The 18,345-nt window shown below is 44.5% G+C and overlaps 2 protein-coding genes across 3 annotated transcripts; both read right to left on the reverse strand.

Annotated features, from left to right (window-relative positions):
• Positions 1–16: 16 nt before the first annotated feature.
• serbp1b (SERPINE1 mRNA binding protein 1b) lies at positions 17–8,122 on the reverse strand. 2 transcript variants are annotated; one of them, XM_035633307.2, is made up of 9 exons: positions 7,659–8,122; positions 6,822–7,011; positions 5,997–6,140; positions 5,542–5,613; positions 4,042–4,116; positions 3,549–3,735; positions 3,157–3,222; positions 2,852–3,040; positions 17–1,983 (listed from the first exon to the last, which is right to left on the reverse strand). In XM_035633307.2, exons 1-9 carry the CDS (start codon positions 7,912–7,914, stop codon positions 1,924–1,926), a joined length of 1,239 nt encoding a protein of 412 aa, XP_035489200.1. In that variant the 5' UTR covers positions 7,915–8,122; the 3' UTR covers positions 17–1,923. The 2 variants fall into 2 exon arrangements, with proteins under 2 accessions (XP_035489200.1, XP_035489202.1); XM_035633309.2 differs by having other exon boundaries at positions 3,549–3,726; positions 7,659–8,112.
• A 4,586-nt stretch (positions 8,123–12,708) lies between these two features.
• On the reverse strand, positions 12,709–18,195 carry hsd17b7 (hydroxysteroid (17-beta) dehydrogenase 7). Its single transcript, XM_035635430.2, has 9 exons — positions 18,038–18,195; positions 15,798–16,001; positions 15,582–15,674; positions 15,321–15,435; positions 14,099–14,293; positions 13,636–13,740; positions 13,466–13,522; positions 13,252–13,350; positions 12,709–13,115 (listed from the first exon to the last, which is right to left on the reverse strand). Exons 1-9 carry the CDS (start codon positions 18,070–18,072, stop codon positions 13,014–13,016), a joined length of 1,005 nt encoding a protein of 334 aa, XP_035491323.1. The 5' UTR covers positions 18,073–18,195; the 3' UTR covers positions 12,709–13,013.
• Positions 18,196–18,345: the final 150 nt, after the last annotated feature.

Genomic DNA, 18,345 nt, shown 5'->3' on the forward strand with positions numbered 1-18,345 from the left:
AAGAGTCGAGAGCACGTTTGTTTACACCTTTAAAATCACAGTATGGATTTTAAACACCCCAGCAGCCACTGGCAGAGTACATTTAACACCTCTAAAGCAATTTATTAGAACAGGGATGTTTGCAGAGAAAAGTTTCACCGTCATGTGGCTCAAACAGTCCTACAAGAAAAAACTGCTCCAGCCGTCTGTATCAGTGCATCAACAGCAAGTCTTCTCAGCGCACAGCATGTAAAGCTTTAATTCATTCCCCCAATAACTTCAGTATACACCCGCCCCTCCCTCCCTCCCCAATGTGAAATGTACCCACTTCATTTAAGAAAAGAAAGCTCACTGGAAATACTGACACAGGGGGCTAACAGCAACATTACCTTACATTACATTCTGTAGCTCTTGATTGTTCCACAATGACAGCGGGCATTTCTTTCAGACAAATTATGCATTGGTGCTGCTGCACTGATAAATACAAAAAAAGAAAGAAAAAAGATCAAAACAAAACATGAATAAAATAAAAACCAGCAATTATGGTTCACAGAGAGGAAAAGGAGAAAACAATCTTCGGAGGGCTGGTGCTGATAAAACCCAAGTGCTTGGAGATCTGAAAGATATTACAGGTACTCTAAGAGCTAGATATGTGCTCGGCCTATCTGTCGTTCTCGTCAAGATTTCGACGATCGCGTCGCAGAAGTCTGTATGAGCTACTTCAGGCCAGAACTTGCAGTCGACTGTCTGAGAACGGCAAGTTCAATGCAGGAATACTTAAATTCTAAGTTAACAGCTGTCAAATTCACATTCAGCCTCACACTTTTCTGCGCGCGCGCGCACACACACACACACACACACACACACACACACACACACACACACACACACACACACACACACACACACACACACACACACACACACACACACACACACACACACACACACACACACACACACACACACACACACACACACACACACACACACACACACACACACACACACCCACCCTTAACAATAAAATACAATATTTGCTTAGTGGTCCTGAAGTTACAAGTAGTACAGTCTGTATGACCTAAAAGGACCAGCCTAAAGATATACATTGGGCCCCGGGACACCTTGAAAACACAGGTAGCACACATCTGGATCAGGGGATACAAAGCATTACTAACCACTGGTCCACAAAAAAGGCAAGCTATCAAAAAATTTAAATAAAATAGGAAAAAGGCATTTACTTCCACTGCACAACAAGCTGAAAAAATACCAAGCTTTAGTAGGAAGTCTCTTCACCTGATTACCCATCCTGGATTTGTGCCTTGCAAAGGGGATGGGTAGTCAGGAACAGAGTAATTCCACTTTCAAAGCATGTTAAGCCATAATTCAGATATCTAGTACAAGTTTCCTATGTAGTGAATTGCTACCACATCAGTGTGTGTTACTGGAAAAAAAATAAACTCCAGTAGAAAGTCTTTTTTAAGATGACCCTGTAATACTGAGCTGAAGAGAGGGGGGTGGCGAGGGGGAAGCACAAAAGCTTCAGGGGGAAGAGAAACACACTTCAACCTAATAGCAGAAATGAATAAATTCAAGCAGCACAAAAGAAAATATCAATGACGTATGCATAATCTCTGGAAAAAAAGAAAAAATAAAGTATGAAAACATCCCTGCTTCCATGTTTCTAAATACAAAACTTCAGTGTAACAAGAGGTCCTTTTTCCGCTTTTTTTTTGTCTTTTTGTTCTCCTTTAAAACAGGTAACATTTTTAGTCCTCTGGTGGTGTGGATGTATGGGATGAGTCTTTTTTTTCGTCTTTAAAATCTTTTTTCTTTCTTCTCTGTTTTCTTATATACTTGGAAGATGTGGTAAGCATGCAAGCCTCGTAGAGGAGGGGCCCCCCGGAAGGGCTGACGGGTGGGCTGGTGGTGGAAAAGGAGCGTCTAGGCCAGGGCTGGGAAGGCCTCGGGATCGTCCACGTTGGGGACTGAGACTCCACTGGCCTGGAGGGGGGAGAGAAAGAGAAAGAAAGAAAAACACACACACACACACACACACACACACACACACACACACACACACACACACACACACACACACACACACACACACACACACACACACACACACACACACACACACACACACACACACACACACACACACACACACACACACACACACACACACACACACACACACACAGACAGAGGTGAAGCTGCTATGATCAACTCATGGATCACGATACTACTTGTGTGTGAAGGGCATTGCATGTTGTATTGAACACAAAGAGAATAATCAGTGAAGGCTGCAGTTCCCCTCAGAGCGTCTTTCATTCACCATTTTAGTTTTCCGACTGGCAACAGTTAATAATGAAATTCTATTACTAACGATTTCCTACAGTTGCCTGGTTCTCGATGTCACCCCCCCCCCCCCCCCCCCCCCCCCCCCATCTGATCTGATGGACTTCCTGCAAGATTCCTCTGCAGGGTCACCTCCGGTGCAGGCTCTGCACACTAAGAGGAGCCTTGCAGGCAGAGCCCTTTCTGGAATCTGACTGACGGAAATCCGTCGTTTAATCCCTGTGAATCACAATAAGCATTTGATGACCGCTTTCGGTTTTCTACTATAAATATTATGAACTCTGATCTGCATAACTCAGCGCCATCATTGCACACGTGCACCTCGCAACTGTCATGAGGTCGGTCTGAGCCTTTTCCATTATGTGTTCTCTGCCCTGTTATTTCAGAGCCTCAGTTTTCCACAGCAGGTTTTCCCAAGTCAGTGGTTTTGCAGCCTGTTCAGTCAGTAAGATCAATCTTTTGTGAGGGACACTAAACCCTTTTTGTTGATGTAGGCTTTTATTGTTACCTTTTCGGACCGTCCTCCCCCGCGTGTCGTCCTGGTGCCTCCCCCGCCGCGGCCTCCCCTGCCTCCGCGCGCTCCACCGCGCCCGCGGCCCGGGCGGCCCAGGTCTCCAAAGTTGATCTCCAGCTGAGATGTGATGTCGTTGGCTGGTTTGCGGAAATGGTGGTCGCTGGACTCGTCAACAGGGCCCGGCTGGTAGAAACAGAACACATCGAGTATGGCAATTTGTAGTGAAGAATTTTCTCAAAGGTGGACACACATTTCTAAAACTGAATGTTTTCATGGACCAGTGTGAGGGCTGTACGCACCTTGTTGTACAGTGTTGGAGACTCTGCTTCAACCTCTGGAACGTCAATCAAAGCACCGACAGGCCTCTGGAAATTGAACACAAGAAACTATCAGCTCAAAAGTTATTTACACATCTGATGTCATATCAGCTTGTGAGAAGTGACCTCAACAACAACCTGTGTGCCAAAACAAAACACCCAGGATGATCCACTGAAAAGGAAAAGAAGACACTGCCAACTTTAAACACTGCTCTTGTGTAGTTTAAAAACCCAACAGCACAATGTCTAAGTGGATTTTTCCTGAAGTCTTGACTCTTTGGTCCATGTTACAAACTTTTAATAACCACAAAAGTATGAGGTATAATATAAATAGACGTTTCAGGCCACATAAACACACGAAGCGCCACACATACATCTTCACTCTTGGACTTGTGCAGCACGTATCCCTTCTTCCACTGGCTGTCGGCTCCCTCATTGGGCTTGCGGATGTTGAACTCCACCTTGGTGCGCTCCTTGTCCTGCATGGCCTTCCACTCGTCCAGGGTCATTTCTTTGGGGCCTTCGTTTTTCACCTCTTCCACCTCGTTCTCCCTGGAGAGCCAGCACACAACAATGCAGCAAACTTAAAACCTGGGGCTGCAGATCCTCTTAGCTCCATACGCGCTCTGTAATCCCAAGGCCAAAAGGTCAGTAACAATGTTTATCCTGACTGCACTGCAGCTGTGTGAGGGAAAATGCACGTGCAGTCTCATTCTGTGACAAAGAATGTCTACAGAAGCTAAAGGAAAAAGATCAACAATGTGCTGATCATGCTCTGCAGCTTCACACTACTTATTCTGGCATTATTGAAAGATGATAGTCCAGATTCAACCTCACAACTACATCTGACAGGAAATGCACACTCACTTGTTCTCAGAGTCAGCAGGTGCATTCTCCTCTCCCTCGGGGGTCGTCTCGGGGGCAGCAGTCGGTTCAGCCTCACTGGGGACAAAGACACGCGGGCACCTTGTCAACAGAGATTGTTTGACACAATTTGGCATGTGAGAGATTTCATATTGACAAAGGATCCAGCGGCACCACGTTTATAAATCTCCCAGAAAGATTATCATATTTCAAGATGAACACAGTGGTGCTTTCAGGTGAAACACGCTCTCCAACTACAAGCAGCACCTTTCCGAACAGGTCGACAAGTGCAGAAATACATATATTTAAGGCTGCTGCATCACATTTAATGTAACGTTATTACACACTTGTGACCATAAGAAGCTATCACAGATTTGTAAATGTTTCAGAATTATTAGATTAAGTGGTCACAATTGCATTTGTGGTTATGCTGCATGTTCCATGCAACATAAACCAAGAACATGCACTAAACTGAGAGCAACAGTTGGGACCAGTCCGGTCCAAAGTCAGTGTCTGGTGCCAATACTGTAATTCACCGATCCACATTCCATAGTTTGATGTTTTTATAAATTATAAATGTGATTTGTTAAGCCAGTAGCGAAATGTTATAGCACAAAGTTATAAATCACACTGCTTTCCCACACGCACAGAAATCTGGATATTTTCCTGAGCCTTATGAACATGAGGGGCTGAACGCAAATGTCCCCCAAACATTGCTCCTTACATTTCCGGAACTTTTCCTTTCAAACCCCATTTGCTGAAAATGTCCTGAGTGAACCCATGTGACGATACAACAGGAAAATCTACGGAAATCTCACAGTTAGCGTGTTGACGACTGTAAACAAAAACACTGCGTTCTACAGAAGAGTTATTGTCATGACCTGCCCAGACGACACAGAACGCTCCAGAAAAGGTCCCCGCTGTCGTTAAACACACACGACTCGGACAATCTCCTGTTGCGTTTGTCATCTGCCAAAGGGCAAAACTCTGGATAATATCCAGACCCAATTTTCCCAGAGTTCATGTCTAAAAACAGCTTTAATAACTTAACAGCACTAAGAAAGAGCCAGCAGATCCGGTTCTCTCATTACTTTTGCACTCAAGCATGGTAATCTACTCACTAGCATTTGATTCACTGCTGTGCACCTGATGCTTTTCCAAAATATTAAAGGATTTGTCAAAAACACTCCCACACCTGTTTGTATGTGAATCCTTCTTTAACAAGAGTTCAAAAACATTGGATAAATTGGAAAACATTTTAATGCATTTTTGCATGAATACTAAAGCATCACCAACAACAACAATAATAATAATCAAGGGAAAAATATCTAATTATTATTAGAGTCAGATCGCAGCTGAAAGAAAGTGGATCGGTGCATCACTAGTTAAAAGTTGCTTCATCTAGACACAGTGAGGAAAGGTCCGGCCAAGATGTGAATCGCGATCGTTCCGACAGTAAAGAGCTCAGATAAACAGGCCACGTGTCAGCTTGGGAACACTCACCTCACTTCCTCCTTCACGTTGCCCCAGTTGTGTGGGCCAGTGCCGCTGCGCTTCTCTTCGTTTTTCTGATTGCTGGAGCCAGGACGGGAAAACACACAGTGATGAATGCAGTGAGAAAATACCCACAGTGGGAGTCATTCTAAAGAACCAACAACAACTCCTCTAGTCTGGAGCAAAAAGAAAGTTAGTGGACATAAATCAGGGACGTCATTAAGAAACTCTTGATTTAGGTCAGACTGTTGCTCAACGTAGAGTAGAGATTAACTGCCAAAAAAACAACCTCTTTTAGGTCAGTGAGACTTTGGTTTTAAAATTAACACAAAAACATGTAAACAGTGGCACCTGGTTTTATCAACCGTGAGCAGTCAGAGAGTCTCTTGAGAGGTTTGGCGAGGAGTCGCTTCTATTTACGGACTCGCTGGTCTGCGTAAGGCCTCGGTTCACGACTGACTCACGATTTGTCACTGCTGCTGTGTCTCTCGAAGTCTCGTTTGCCGCGGGAGTCAAAGCCGTCGCCGCCTCGGCCCATGCCCCGTCCTCTTCCACCACGCCCGCCCCGTCCACCACCACGCCCTCTCGGGGGCCTGTCTCCAGCTGGCCTGATGGACACAAGAGATGGGCATTTAACAAGCGTCTCTTTGTGCATCTCCAGCGATCACTTGGGATCTTGCTATTCTGCTCGGTATGCAAAAAGAAAGATGAACATAATTTATGTCAGAAAAGAACAAGTGCGTTGTTGTTTTTTTTTTACCAGTCTGATGACAACACTCGGGTCAGGGGGAGGGGCTGGGCCATAAATCAACGTATGGGAAACATTGAGATGGGTAAAAATACTTTGGGGTTTCATTATGAATCTGCAGCGGGTCAGAGGACGTCAGCCGAGTGGGCGGTCCTTCAATGTGGCCACGTGACCCAGACCGGTGACTGGATCTTGAATGTGACCGCAATGTATCTTGGGTGAACTCACGTCTGTACTTAGAGCTGTCCACTTGTGATCAGAACATCAGATATGAAAACAAAAAGAAGGAGGATGCTTAATTGAGTGAGTGTGTATAGACTTGACTTTATCAGTGGGATCCACGCACGCACGCACGCACACACACACACACACTTGCTGTTTACACACTGCTGTGCTGTGATGTTTGAGGTTAAGTGAGTTAAGATTTCATCAACGGCTACTGCACACGACCTCACACTGATCCTGTGATTGCACCAGGCAGCCTTGTGCTCATCGGCGTGTCGGAGTGTGCGTTTCACCGCTCATCGCCGCGGCTACCCACTTGTCAACGGAGAACTCTCCGCCTCCGCCTCCCTCGGGCTTCTCCTCGGCGGGCTTCTCGAAGCGGCGCTCCCGGGGAGGCCTCCGGTCCGGCCTCTTGTCTCCGGGTCGCCCTTCGCCCTGTCCGCCCGGGTGCTGGGAGCCCGGCTGGCCCTGCTGCTGGTCCGGTCTCCGGCCCACTCGCCTGATTCCTGCAAAATCACATACGGGGTCGTAAGTCAAGCGTGTGAAGCGCAGAGGTTCTCTGACGGTTCCTGCGCGTGGAAGGGTTTACGTTTGCACGCACGGACGCGCCAACTGTCATGCACGGGTGGGACCTGGGTCTAAGCTGCCCATGCACCGCTCCTCTCTGCAGCTCGAACACCAGTTAATAGTGCAACTGTTGATGCACTTAACGCACAGCGGGGGCTGCCTTCCTCACACACTCTGGTCCGCTTTCATTTCAGGATCACAACAGATTAAGTGTGACTCCATCAGAGCCACATGGGGACCAGTCTGTCTACATCTCCCGGTGCACAGGTGAAGATCCTGCGCATAGAACCGCCCACGGCAGAGCAGCCGGCGCACGGAGCATCCTCCACCGGGCAGTAACCCAGCTCCACCGTCTTCCTGCCCGGACGCTGGTGGAAACCCATTTCTGCGACACGACGGGACGTTCGCCGCCGAACACACACACACACACACACACACCTGTCCGTGTGTCCTGGGGACAGCCGCAGGACGCGGGTCCGTGTTGACCTCACGCAGTGTTGTGGTGCGGACCGAGTCACGCAGCTAACGGCGGCGCTGCACATGACACGACAACAAGCACGGGCGAGGGAGCGGGGGGAGACCTTACCCTCTTTCTTCAGGGGGACGGGCGGCTGGCTCTCCTCCTTCTTGTCCAGCAGCGGGTTCTTCCGGTCCTTCTGCGACTCCTTCCTCGGCTGCTTGGCGGCTTGCGCCGCGGTCTTGGCGGAGCCAGCGGCGGCCCCCTCCTTCTTCTTGTTCTCGGCCGCCTTCAGGATCTCGAACGGGTCCGACTCGTCGTCCAATAACTGGTCGAACCGGTTGGTCACGACGCAGCCGAAGCCTTCTTGCAGGTGTCCGGGCATGATGGCGCCCCTTCAGCGGGATTCACCTCCGATTCTACGAGGCTTGATGCGAACAATTCGCTGGATGCCGCCACACAAGATGGCTGGGAGAGCTGCCCCTTCTCTTCCGGTGCGAGCACCATCCGGGACACCGCGCGGCGCGCACCAATGTGAGCTCGCGACGGGCTGCAATGTTGTTGTTTACATTATGTAACAATGTGCTCTCATGGCCTGCTGGATTAATAATGTCTCAGAGGACGTTTACACGCAAGGGAAGCTTCCGATGGCAGCCAGAGGTTCTACTGCGGAATGACATCATGATACAGTAGAACATAATGATGATGAACATCGTCGTGCTTACAGGAGAAGACAGGCACATTCTCCAAGAGAGAACACCAACATCTGCATTGTCTTGTGCATCTGTGACCATATGCTGATGATGCTAAACATACGCACGCGTATGAGAACAGACAGTGCTGAGGGGGACTCAAGAGTCAGATTTGAGATGGGAAAAGGGATGTAGTTGAATCAGGAAGACGGAGACCGTAGATGTCTCAGGCAGAAGTATTTATTACAGGAGCTCAATATATTGAGGGGTTTTCTGGTTCGTACAAAGATCAAAAAAGTGTCAGTGCATGATGTCCCAAAAACCCCTCCCGTTCCCGGTCAGCATGGTGTATTTAACTCAGGGTCATGTCGTCATTTAACAGAAAGACTGGCTCAGGATATCCAAACTATAATCTAAGACTATGACACAATATGGCACAGTATCAAAATACAATCTAAGACTATGACGCTCAGACACCGTGGCTTACCTGACCTGCCAAAGACAAGATGACCTTGCTCTTACACAGGAGAGGAGAAAATTCTACGACAAGGTCATCAAAAGCAATAGCTTTCACATTATCATCTGATAATAATAATAATATTAAATAATAATAATAACAGTTCTTTAGCACTTATCTAAATAAGGTTACAATGTGCTTTTCAAAATACACAGGAATAATGAGGTGCAGAACAAAACAAAATGAAAAAGATAACAAGATTAAAATCTGGCATGAAATGCTTCCCTGTGAAAATATGTTTTAAGCAGTGATTTAAAAACAGTGCTGGCATAAAGTTTAATCTCCTCAGGTAAGGATTTCCAGAGCCTCTGGGCCCTGATGGGAAAAGCCTGGTCAACCAGCCTTGACTTCACCACGAGCGAGAGTTGGTTAGAAGATCTTAGGTCACCGATTAATTGTTGGAATACAAATATTCCTCACAGAGATCGAGCAATGTTGTGTAAGTTAAAAATCCTATTTTGTGCTGTGACAGTCTACAGCCAGGCAGAGAGCTGTAAGACAGAGGAAGGGGGCTTTTGACCATATCCTCCACGTAAAGGAGGGACAACCTTATTTTCGTAAATGCAAAAGTGTCACCTGCTCTCACACCGCCTGTCAGCACGGACCAACCAGGCCCAAAGAGAAAAGGCCTCAATCTGAGGTTTACCAAACCGCCCAATGCTGATGACTCAATCTCTGGTGAGGAAAAGTCTTGAATGTCGGTACGTCATCCATTGTTTGAGTAGACGGGTACGACAGTAAATCTGAAGCCACAGACAGCAGCTGGTTATCTTTTTGTTGTTTTTCATTTGTTGAATCTGTACACAAACCAAATTGAAAAATAAAGAGTTGTGGTTTCACAGTGGACTGTGTTTTCTTGGCCTGGAGTCTCCACTAGATTCCTGGCAACCACGTGATGACAACAAGACTTCAGGGAGCAACTGAGCCGGGCCAAGAAATAGTCTGGCACATCCCGCAAAGTGACATTCGTACACTTATTCATCACACTTGCATATTAAAAGTATATGCATCTTACAATCTGGACCAAGGCTGCTCTGCTGTTTTCCGGCACTTTTCTTCTTCTTCTCTACAGGAATCAGTGTTTGTAACAAAGAGCTCATCTGTTGAAGAGTCCAGAACCAGCGAGCCCACTCCATCCTCCTTGGTGCCACAGGCCACAACAGGAGACCTCGCTCTCTCCCTCCTCAGAAACGTTGTGGAGGAAGTTCAAAGACACAAAACACACCGGCGCTGAAGAGTCTACTATAGGTAGACTAAAACTTACATTACACCTTACATACACGTTGAAGCAGCTCTGGATTGGCAGAGGTAAACATTGGCTCCAGACCAGCTGGACATCCTAATTCTGGTGCATGTTTGAAAACATAACAGCTGGTGGGATAAATGAAAAAAATATTTTTTTTTTGTTAGGGTTTTTTTTTGTAAGAGGAGGTAAATAACCTCAACTAGATTGGGAGCAGTTTAAATGAGGAGACTAGGGGATAGAGCTCTACTTTTGTTCCCCAACAGTATTTTTCTGGGCTTCAGTAGCATTACCAAACCAGCAGACGATGCGGAACGTCCAAACACTTATAGTGTGACAAAGTGAAGGAGTTTGAAATGCACAAACAGGAAAATAAACCTCTCCTTTGTTTCCTCTGGCTGCACATGTCTCGCTCTCTACCTCCATGACATGTCCTCCATGTACCACAGGAGAAATCCGTTCACCCATGAAGCTGGATGAATGTCATACGCTTTCACCACAAGAGGGCAGTGAAGCCTTTCTAATGAGTACTAAGATATGAGTACCAGAAAGTAGAAATTAGAAGAAAAAAAATTGACTACAGTGGTGATGGCAAGATAGATAATATATACATTATCATAATCAGTATCAGTAGACGGAGGTGGAGGACACTCAACCGTAGGGTGTAGACTCATGGTCTAGTCAAAGGTTTTCTGTTTGCATCTCAATCATGGTCAAAATTTCCCACAATGCACCTTGCAAAGTGATGGAATGTTGTTGCTAAGGAACAGTTTTTCATGTGCACCCGGTAAGTAATGTCTTCATGAATATCAAAACATATCCGCATTCAGACCTTGCAGATCACATTTATCGCTATCTTCTCTTCACAATGGAGGAAAGTTAGACACCCGTGTACAGCTGAGGCCAGATATGTAGTTGTGATGTACAAGTAACTGCGGACATAAAGGAGAGGCTGTGATGTCATAATAATAATAATAATCTAATGGGGTAAAATCCCAAGCAGTGCTCCTTTCTCACACACACACACACACACACACACACACACACACACACACACACACACACACACACACACACACACACACACACACACACACACACACACACACACACACACACACACACACACACACACACACACACACACACACACACACACACACACACACACGTCGGTTCCTTTCCACTTCAGTAAGTCCACGTTAAAAAAGAAACGGCATTCTTCGATCTCTCATTCCTCTCCTCCTTGGCCAACACAGGACGATAAAGTTTCACATCTGAGCGAGTGCAACGATGCTGCTGAGGGGAAGATGCCACATATTCAGATGACCTTCCTTCCCCCGGATGGGATCATAGGAGTAGATGTGAACTGTTGAGTTGCGCTGAGTGGAGCATGGTGACGAGGGAGAAGTGTGATGACTGTGGTGTGTCCGTTTCAGTTCTATCAGGGATTTGGTATAATGCTTTTGACAATGAGATTTTTGTATGTTCTTGAATTTGCTGATAATCAATGTATTTGTTTCATTTAATCATTCACACTGGAAATGACTGTATGTAAGATTTCTACATCCTGTTAGAACCCTTACAACCCTGTTTCTCTTACAGAAACTGATTGAGAACCATTTATCTGTTGAAGGCATAAAGACAACATTGACATGATTTTGTAAAAACATAAATACATTCAATCCTAATTTTCAATGTGTGTTTAAAACCCATTTTGTGCATTTTCTTGAATTAGTCTCAAAACCGTCTCTCTTTCCTCCTACACTATGTCTTTCTCTCCCCTGGGCATGTGTGCATGTTTAAGAAAAGAGAAGACGGCTTTACTTAAAAACAACTGCTAAAATGCAAAGTCACACTTGGATGCGCTACCAAACATTTATTATAGCAGGATTAAAAAAAGATTATATGTACAGTATATAGAATAAAAATATAGCAGATCAATGTGGCAGCTGAACATCATTACATTTTGAATGTAAGAGCATATTACTAAAACAGCTTTTACATAAGAAAAGTGTTGTCTTTACTCCACATCGTGCTTATGAATCAAATGACATTGGATTTATCCATTCATATATTTTGATAGACCAATAGCAGATTTTGAACAAGCCCTTCATATCAGCTAACTGTGCATCATCACCACTTATGGTTTGTGTTGAAATGCGCCACAGGTGACACCTGATGGGAGTGAAACAAGACCATAAACAATCGGCTAATTGACGTTTGTAAGGTGAGAAGCCTGCTGTAGAAGGAAGGTGATATGTGTGCCCAATGGAACTGTTTCACCCCATTGTGTAACCAGAACGAGGAAGAGAAAAATGTTCTCCTGGTATCTATCCCCAGTGATGAAAATGGCAGACGGTGGAGCAGCAGAATCGGAAAAAAACAACTCAAGCTCGCAAGAGAAAAATTGTTATGTTGACGGAGCAAAAGCAAGAGTAGGATGAAAAAGGAGATAGGAAAAGAGATGAAACAAGACGAACATTCACTCTATGACGTTTAACTCAAAGTTATTTTCTGAAATTGGGATTTTTTGGGGGGGACCTTGAACTATTAGGGGCACGAAATTCATCTGTTGCCTCTTTAAATAATGAAAACATGTGTGGACGTAATGCTGAGGTATGATTTGTTTTCTTTTCTTCACAGTTCGATGTACAGTATTTTTTTGAAGAAGACATTTTGCAGTTGCGTGAATGTTGGGGCTTGTGTAAAGACTAATAGTAGAGGTTGAATTTTTACAACAATTTTGTATTTTATTTACACACTGAAAATGAAAAATGGCCTTAAATGTCTCGCTGTCATGTGACTGACCTTCACATGATGGTCGTTACCAAGTGCAGTGAATCCAGAAGTAGCTTTTTAAGAAAAAATCCTGGAGCCAACATGACTGAAGTAGAATATGGCTGTTTCATTCACATGTAAAAATACAATTACACATTCCAGTGGCTAAAAATAGCAAGAATGAAATCAACAAGAGCACGTTTCAATTACGAAAGACTCACTCTGCGTCACTGAGGTACTGTTGATGATGCTTAGTCATCAGCATTTCTCTCACTCAGTTTCCTTCTAACCACTTTCTCGAGCTCAAGGAGTTCTGAATAGAGAGCCTCGGACATCTCGTCATCGACGTCCATCTGAAACACAAACACACAGAGGTCTGAATTAATTATGTGTGAATGAAGTGTCTTAAGCAGCATATCACATGACCTTTCCACATTTTTGCTGCCTGAGCAGCGTCTCCGTGGGAACGATTGGCCTCGTGTTACTCACTGGTCGAGGCTGAGTGTAGTTTGTTCCGAGGCCTGACGTCAAACTGTGATACTTTGCTCTTGGATCCAGAGACTCTGGCGTTTGAAGAAACAGCCAGTGCTGTGAAAAAAGACAAGAGAGCAGGAATCCATTTTTACTGTGCATCTATTGCAGAGTTCTGAACCCATAAATTATTTTTCATATGAACACTTCACAGTACAGGTGGACAACGTACCAGTGCCTCCGCTCCGTTGAACGGCGTTAGTGTGAACGTGTTAGTGAAGATTCTGATCTGTCCAGCACAAGAGGAAAAACATGTTCATACCATAACTGAAATAATGTTTGGCACAGAGATGTTAGAATTAACAAAATAATAAATCAATACATGAAAAAAAAAACACTCACAAATTTCATGATGGGCATGATGAGGGTCCAGAGGAATGAGGGCAGGATGGCATAGGTCAGATTAGTCATCACCAGTCCAGGGCAGATCACTGAGGAGAACAGCCCCTGTCACAAAGAGCAACATTTAAAAAAAAACTTGAATATCACGTGAATGTTTAATGAAAGGATATTTGAGGTGTTTTTAAACCTAAATATCGTTTTCAATCATTTATAGAGAGGGGACAAATAACAGATGTCCGGATGAAGCTAAAGGAGTAGCTTTACTTGAGCTCGGTGTAAGTTACTACTATTGCATTTACTGACTCACTGCAGAGTTGTGATTATTGTTGGTGCATCTCTCTATTATTGTCTTAAAGGCCAAACTGAAAATTAGAATTATAGGACTTGAATATTTTTATAAATTCCAGTTCGCAGTTTTTTCGCCATGACCGTGCCAGTTCTGTGCAGCGTGTGACGGACGAACCTGGTCACTCTTGTGTCGGCTGAGAGCCACGCTGAGCAGGTCTGAAGCGTACTTGGAGGAGCTGTACGGCTCCGACCCGCTAACGTGCTGCAAGTCCTCGATGCTGAAGGCAGAGCGCTGAGCGTTACTCGAAGAGGTCCACACCACCCTGGAGGTTTGTCCTGCCTGACACAGCAGAGGCTCCAGCTCCCTGATCTGGATCACAGAGACACGAAGGCGACATGTCAGACAACACACACACACACACACACACACACACACACACACACACACACACACACACACACACACACACACACACACACACACACACACACACACACACACACACACACACACACACACACACACACACACACACACACACACACACACACACACACACAAACACACACACACACACACACACACACACACACACACACAAAACTGTCAAGATTTCAATCCTGTCATATATTGCAGATATGAGAAAATATTCAATCTACACTGATTAGAAGGCCTAACAAGTTATTATAGACCTTCATAGCTGCCTCATCACATTTACATATTCTGTTATATCAAAATTGAAACTGCTGGATTAGGGCAGGAAAGCGGGACAAAGTGAAAAATTATGACAACACATGCATCAATGTGATGAGGTTTTTTGATTTTGTCATGTGAATAATTCACTGCATAAAAAACCTACAGTACAATATCCCCCTTTTGTTATTTAATCACCATTTTCTCAATTAAATCCATACAAAATACTGGACTATAGTTATATAGTTACTAGCAAATTAACGTAATTGGTAGTATAGTAGTAAAATAGTTGTATATTACTACAACAAAGTATGTATTGATTTTGCAATATGACACTGTGAACAACAGCTGACCATCGGTTTCACTTTTTATTTTCTCAATTTAACGATTAGTTGTTTGGTCCATAAAATGTCATATAATGGTGAAAAATGTTTATCATGTTTCTCAAAACCCCAAGACGATGTTTTGTTTTGTCCCAAAACCAAAAATATTTCAGTTTGCTGTCATAGAGGAGCAAACTAACCAGAACATATTCACATTTAAGAAGCTGAAATCAGAGAATTTAGACTATTAAATTAGACGATTACACTATAGACGATTAATCGAATTATCAAAATAGTTGGCGATTAATTTAGTAATCGATTAGTTATGGATTCATCGATTAACTGTTGCAGTTGTAATGTGTATCATCTGAGGAATGTACCAGAAGAAAATGACCGAAGACGTTGGTGGCAAAAACTTCCTGCAGTCCGTCTGAGTTGACGCGATCCTGTTGCGTTAAGAGACCCTGTGCTGTTGCGAACATGTTGATGACATTCCTGTAGGGGAGGGTAAACTATTAAATAACAGCACAGACACAAACAAGACACAATAGCATCTAGCCAATATCATATAATGGAAATAAAAAGACACAAATCAAAACTAAGCTGGGAAAGCAAGTCGGGAGGTGGATTTGGACACTTACGTAGAGAACAGACCCTTGATAAAAGCTTTGACATCCACTTGTGGATTGGGCATGATTCCTGCATTCAGATACAGGAAGTCAATTCTGCTGTACCTGTAGAAAAACACAACAGGAGCACCAAAGATTCATCAGTTTTAGTTTCATACTCGTTAGCTGTTGAATCCATAGAGAGAAGAGAGACACAGTTACAAGGTCGGTGTACCACAGGTCTCTCACCTGGCCTTGACCTCCTCAGCCGCAGCGAGGACCGACTGCACAGAGCCCACGTCAAGGTGCAGCAGGTCCACGTGTGCATCGGTGTGAGAGGCCAGCAGGGCGGAGCGGGCAGCCTCGGCCCGCTGCATGTTCCTGCAGGCCAGACACAGGCGCAGCTGGCCGTCCTCAGTCAGCAGCCTCTCGCACAGCGCCAGGCCAATGCCGCTGCAGACAGAGAGAGAGATGGGGAGAAACAGAAACAGATGAGAGACAAACACAATCATTTGCACATTGTCAACAAACACGAGGAACTAATGTCTGTGGAGATTCTCCCTCGTCCAGGTCAAAGTAGTGACGGAAGCCATCTATGCAAAAGTAGAGAAACCATCCCTCGACAGAGGAGGAGGTCAGAGACACCATCTTTCTCCCACCTGCAATGCCGTCCTTCCAACACTTCCCAGGAGACTCAACAACATGTCCTCACACTTGACATCAGGTAAGTCTTTGAAACAGTCTGCGGCACTAAAGAGCACTGGCCACACTCCGCTGAGGTTTGGCTGTCACCACAATAGTCTTAATTAAAACTGAAGAAGCCTCTCGGACGAGACTTGAAACGTCTTCATGAAACTACAACCGACTCCACTTGCTCCTGATTCAGCCTCTTTTGGAGAATGAAGAAGTGAGTGATCGTCACTCACTGATAACTGGTAAACACAGAAGACTTTAACAGGAGTAACTAGAAAATGAATAATGAGGGCGGATTTTAAAAACATTTGTTTGCGATCCAAATTTCTTACCATCAACACTAAATTCAGTTTTTAAAAGAGATAGCTAGATAGATAGATGACTTTATTAATCCCCGGGGGAAAATGTATCTGTCACAACAGTCAATACAGAAAGAGACAACTTCAAAAAGTGCACAAACTAAGAAAGAAGTAGTCTGCCCTGAAACAGTTGAAAAGGGTGCAGTAGTAGCAGTAGAACAAGTAGTGTAATATAGTCTTATGTGCAGAGCCACAGTGCAAAGTCCAAGTGTTTAAGGTGCTGAGAAATATGAGTAAATTCAGAAGCAGTTGGAAAAAAAGGTGCAAAACAAACTCTGATAAAAAACGTAAAAAGAAATACACAACGTGTGGTGTAATAGTCCCATGTGCAGACAGCAGCGTACAAGTGATTAAGGTGCTGATTGACATATGATTAATATAGTCCAGATGTGATTCAGTTTAGTCCAGTTCAGTGACCACAGGCCTGGTGGAGGCAGATGAGATAAGGTTAAAAAGTGTGATGGCAGTCGGTAGGGATGACCTCTGACCTGTACCGCTCCCTGACACAGCCTGGTATCCAAATACCTTAGAGCGGTGAATACAGACAAGTTGTATCATGGTTCATAAGAATGTTTAGTTATCAGTGTTATTCAAGAAAGAAGGTGATGGTCTGTGTTTCGTGTGTTGCTACCTGTGCCAGTTGTAATTCCTGTTATTAGTTACACTTTAAAATATACTGTAGGGCTGCAACTAACGATTCTTTTCATAATCGATTCTTTTCTCAATTAATCGATTAGTTGGTCCATAAAATGTCATATGATGGTGAAAAATGTTGAGTGTTTATCCCAAAACCACAAGATGATGTTTTGTTTTCTTCACACACCAATATTTCGTTTACCGTCATCAGTGTTCTCCCTAGGTTTACTGGTCAGGGTTAGGGCTCCTTAGGGTTCACAAATCACGTTAAGTTTCATCCACAATCTTTCATACAGGAATGAGGAATGAGGTGCATAAGGAAAGTGACCTGAAATGACTTCTGCTTGACATTGTATGTAAAATCGTATTTCTTTTTTTATTTGTAATCTTTTGAATTCAAATGAATTAAAACATTTGACATTTCAGGCATTACATTGCTGTCATAGAGGAGCAAAGAAACCAGAACATATTCACATTTGAGAAGATGAGAATTTCTTACTTAGTTTTTATAAACACTACTTTAACCGATTATCCAAACAGATGGCGATTAACAGTCGCAGCTCTAATATACTGTGCCGCTTTAGTCTTCTGCATCTTTGATGAAAATGTATTGAAAACATTAGACCTTCTGTGTTTTAGACGGGCTATATACTTATATCACTACATGTTTACTTATGTGTTTCTTTTCACACACACACACACACACACACACACACACACACAGCGAGAGAGAGAGTTCAAGTCTAGTTTATCGTGGAGTGACAGGAACCAGCAACATCGTGACAAACCGAGTGGACTCACCTGTTCGCGCCGGTTACGATCACGACTCTCTGCATGTTTCCCCCCGGACAGAATCCCGGACCAAGTGTGAGCTCCCTCGGTCCCTCACACTGAAGGCGACGCTCGAGGCTCGGCCCATCGTCCGATGCCCGTGTGCGTGAGTCTGCGCGTGGTGTGACTGAATGTCAGCAAACAGCCGGCCAATCAGCTTCCACCTACGGAGAGCCACGAGGCCCAAAGCGCCGAAGCGCGCGACCGGTTGCGAAAGAGTCGCTGAGTAGAATCCAGGTGCACGTGTCACCGTGTGGAGTAAAAAGACAAACAGAAGC

This window comes from Scophthalmus maximus, chromosome 5 (assembly GCF_022379125.1).
Source record: "Scophthalmus maximus strain ysfricsl-2021 chromosome 5, ASM2237912v1, whole genome shotgun sequence".
In the NCBI taxonomy this organism is placed as follows: domain Eukaryota; kingdom Metazoa; phylum Chordata; class Actinopteri; order Pleuronectiformes; family Scophthalmidae; genus Scophthalmus; species Scophthalmus maximus.

Excerpts from the sequence above, each read along its gene's own strand:
- hsd17b7 (XM_035635430.2), bottom strand. The coding sequence starts at position 18,072 with ATGCAGAGAGTCGTGATCGTAACCGGCGCGAACAG. Across the intron at positions 14,294-15,320 it reads TCTTCGGTCATTTTCTTCTG|ATCAGGGAGCTGGAGCCTCT; the intron begins GTACATTCCTCA and ends TCTGTGATCCAG. Across the intron at positions 13,351-13,465 it reads TCAACGGAGCGGAGGCACTG|CACTGGCTGTTTCTTCAAAC; the intron begins GTACGTTGTCCA and ends CTTTTTTCACAG.
- serbp1b (XM_035633307.2), bottom strand. The coding sequence starts at position 7,914 with ATGCCCGGACACCTGCAAGAAGGCTTCGGCTGCGTCGTGACCAACCGG. Across the intron at positions 3,736-4,041 it reads CCTGCTGACTCTGAGAACAA|GCTCTCCAGGGAGAACGAGG; the intron begins GTGAGTGTGCAT and ends TGTTGTGTGCTG. Across the intron at positions 3,041-3,156 it reads CTCCAACACTGTACAACAAG|CCGGGCCCTGTTGACGAGTC; the intron begins GTGCGTACAGCC and ends TGTTTCTACCAG.